The following is a 2,597-nucleotide window of genomic DNA, read 5'->3' on the forward strand; positions in this document are numbered from 1 at the left end:
CCAACACGTAATCTTGGCGCTCTAGACCTCGTACTTATTGAGGCGTAAGTCAATTCTATTTACATCAATGTTATAGAAATTTTACTTAAATGTTAATGTTTTAGGTGGAGTTTGTAGTGATAATTCGATAGACTTGGTTATTGTTCATTTGTTTTTCGACGTTAATTTAGTCGAATATGCGTTGACTGAAATTGGAAAACTTGTAAGAAAAGTTGTTGTCAAAATGATGTAAGTAAACAAGGAAATTCGTAGTCCTGCGCCCGAAATACAAAGTAAGCGTCGCTACGTCTGCAATGCCAGCGCGCCGAAGCCCGCGCATCCCCCCGACATTATAAATAAGGCGCGGGCGGCCGCGCGGCGCAGTCTCTCTCCAGCACGTGAGCGCGCCGTCCGCGCACACCATGGACGCGCGCCCTCCCCACGAGCCCGACGAGGGCATCGCCGCCGACACCCGCGCCTCCACCGACGACCACGACTCCGACTCCGCCTCCGACGCCGGCTCCGGCAACGGCAAGGACTCCGGCTGCGAGGTGGCGCCCGACGCGGCCGAGCCGCCCTACGCGCCGCCCGACGACGAGCTCGCCGCCCGCATCGTGGCCCAGGTCGAGTTCTACTTCTCCGACGCCAACATCACCAAGGACGCCTTCCTGCTGAAACACGTCCGCCGCAACAAGGAGGGCTACGTCTCCCTCAAGCTCATCTCCAGCTTCAAGCGCGTCAAGCACCTCACCAAGGACTGGCGCGTCGTAGCTGAGGCGCTCAAGCGGTCCACCAAGTTAGAAATCAACGAGCCTGGCACCAAGCTGCGCCGCACGGAGCCGCTGCCGCCTTACGACGAGACCACCCCGTCCCGGACGGTCGTGGCCGTGCGGATGCCCATCGACCGGCCCACCGTCGAGAACGTGTCCCGACTCTTCGCGAGCTGCGGAGAGATCGCGTTAGTCCGCGTGCTGCGACCCGGCAACCCGGTCCCGGCCGATGTGCGACAATTCCTGAACAAGAACCCGAGTTTAGTTAACTGTGTGTGTGCGTTAGTCGAGTTTACGGAATCAGAATCCGCCAGAGAAGCTCTCCGTCTGCAGAGCGTGGAGGAGGAAGGGATGCGAGTGTACGAGCTCAACGGAGTGCCAAGAGAGCCGAAGAGGAAGGCGCCGATCCGGCGCGCGGCGCCGCGGAGGCACGAGTGCGAGTACTCGTCGTGCTGCAGCGGCTCGGAGCCGGAGTACGACTTCAGGTACGGCGCGCCGTTCTACCGGCGCAGCTCGAGCGGGTTCTTCGCGCCGCGCTCGCCCGAGATCCAGACGTGGGTGCCGCGGCGCGCGAGCACGTGCAGCCACTCGTCGGACTCGGGCGTGTCGCTGTACTGCGGCTCGCGGCGCGCGTCGGCGGCCAGCAGCGGCAGCGGCGACGGCTGGCTGGCGCGGCGGCTGTCGGGCTGCTCGCTGGGCGGCGGCGAGTGCGCGCGGCGGCTGTCGTGTGCACCGCGCCTGGAGCCCCGCGCGCCGCTGGTGCCGGACGGCACGCGCGGGTTCCACGCCGCCGCGCGCCAGCGCCGCATCTCGGACCTCGCGCTGTACTCGCGCTAGAAAGCGCTCGCCAACCGTGACACCTTTCTAATCACGTTGGATAACTGCCTTTCACGTTGCGCCCGCGTTTTCGATCTATTTCGTACGAGGAAGCGACTGAATTATGTGATCGCGTGTGTTCCGCTAGCCGATTTAGTTTTAAGTATGCGATCGAGTGCGGGGAGGCCGGCCGGTTGTTCTCCGGTCACCTCCGGCCGGCTCTCTCCGGAGAATGTGATTGTGAGCTCACTTAGCGTGTAAGCCGTAAGCTGTGTTAGTTGTAATCTTTCTAAATGTAATTTATTAGATTTATTTATTGTTTATTTATTGAGCGCGCGCGCGCCGTGGTCGAGTTTTCATCGAGATATGTCAGAGTTGTCGGCACAAATTGTAAACTATGCAAAATCGACATGTGCAGATCGTAGGCTCAGCGCGGACGGAGCGCCTCTTGCGCAACTCGGTAAGAGGCGCTGTCGCTCCGCAGAAATAAACTGAATGGCCACGGTGCGTTACGGCGGAACTAACATTTCAACATGTTGTACTAAGTAAGTCATAAGTTAACTCGAGTCAGGCGCGCCATGTCATTTTTCCATTTAAGTTAATGTTATATTTAAGTGTTGTGATGTATATATGTACAGTGTGAACGCGGATGAGCAAATTCAAGCGGATTTTGTATTTATTTTTCATTGAGGAGTGTTCTGCTAGATTTTCAGCACAATCTTAGTCTCCTCTGTTTGCCGAAAGAGAGATATATTGTAAATTTTTAAATATAAGTTTTTTGACAAGTTTGTTGTTTTTTTTCGACCTTGCAGATGGAAAGTAGGTCCATTTTCGACCCTGGCTCACCTTGACGAATCGATTCAGCTGACAGTTGACAGCGTTGCCTCACAGTTGTTTATCGTGGAGGAAAAAGAGCATTGAGCTGTATCACCGGATATAGGCGATTTAAGTGGAGTTGAAGATTAATGACGGGTGTTTTTATCACTTACATCCTCAGTAGTTTATTGGGTCATTAAGTGATCGTAATTTGTT

General features: G+C 55.6%; 1 protein-coding gene across 1 annotated transcript; it reads left to right on the forward strand.

Annotated features, from left to right (window-relative positions):
* Positions 1–376: 376 nt before the first annotated feature.
* On the forward strand, positions 377–2,350 carry LOC135083417 (la-related protein 6). Its single transcript, XM_063978156.1, has one exon. The coding sequence runs from the start codon at positions 402–404 to the stop codon at positions 1,584–1,586; it is 1,185 nt and encodes a 394-aa protein (XP_063834226.1). The 5' UTR covers positions 377–401; the 3' UTR covers positions 1,587–2,350.
* Positions 2,351–2,597: the final 247 nt, after the last annotated feature.

This window comes from Ostrinia nubilalis, chromosome 23, assembly GCF_963855985.1.
Source record: "Ostrinia nubilalis chromosome 23, ilOstNubi1.1, whole genome shotgun sequence".
Taxonomy (NCBI): domain Eukaryota; kingdom Metazoa; phylum Arthropoda; class Insecta; order Lepidoptera; family Crambidae; genus Ostrinia; species Ostrinia nubilalis.

Bases quoted from the DNA above. Each gene is read 5' to 3' on its own strand.
- LOC135083417 (XM_063978156.1), top strand. From the start codon at position 402: ATGGACGCGCGCCCTCCCCACGAGCCCGACGAGGGCATCGCCGCCGAC.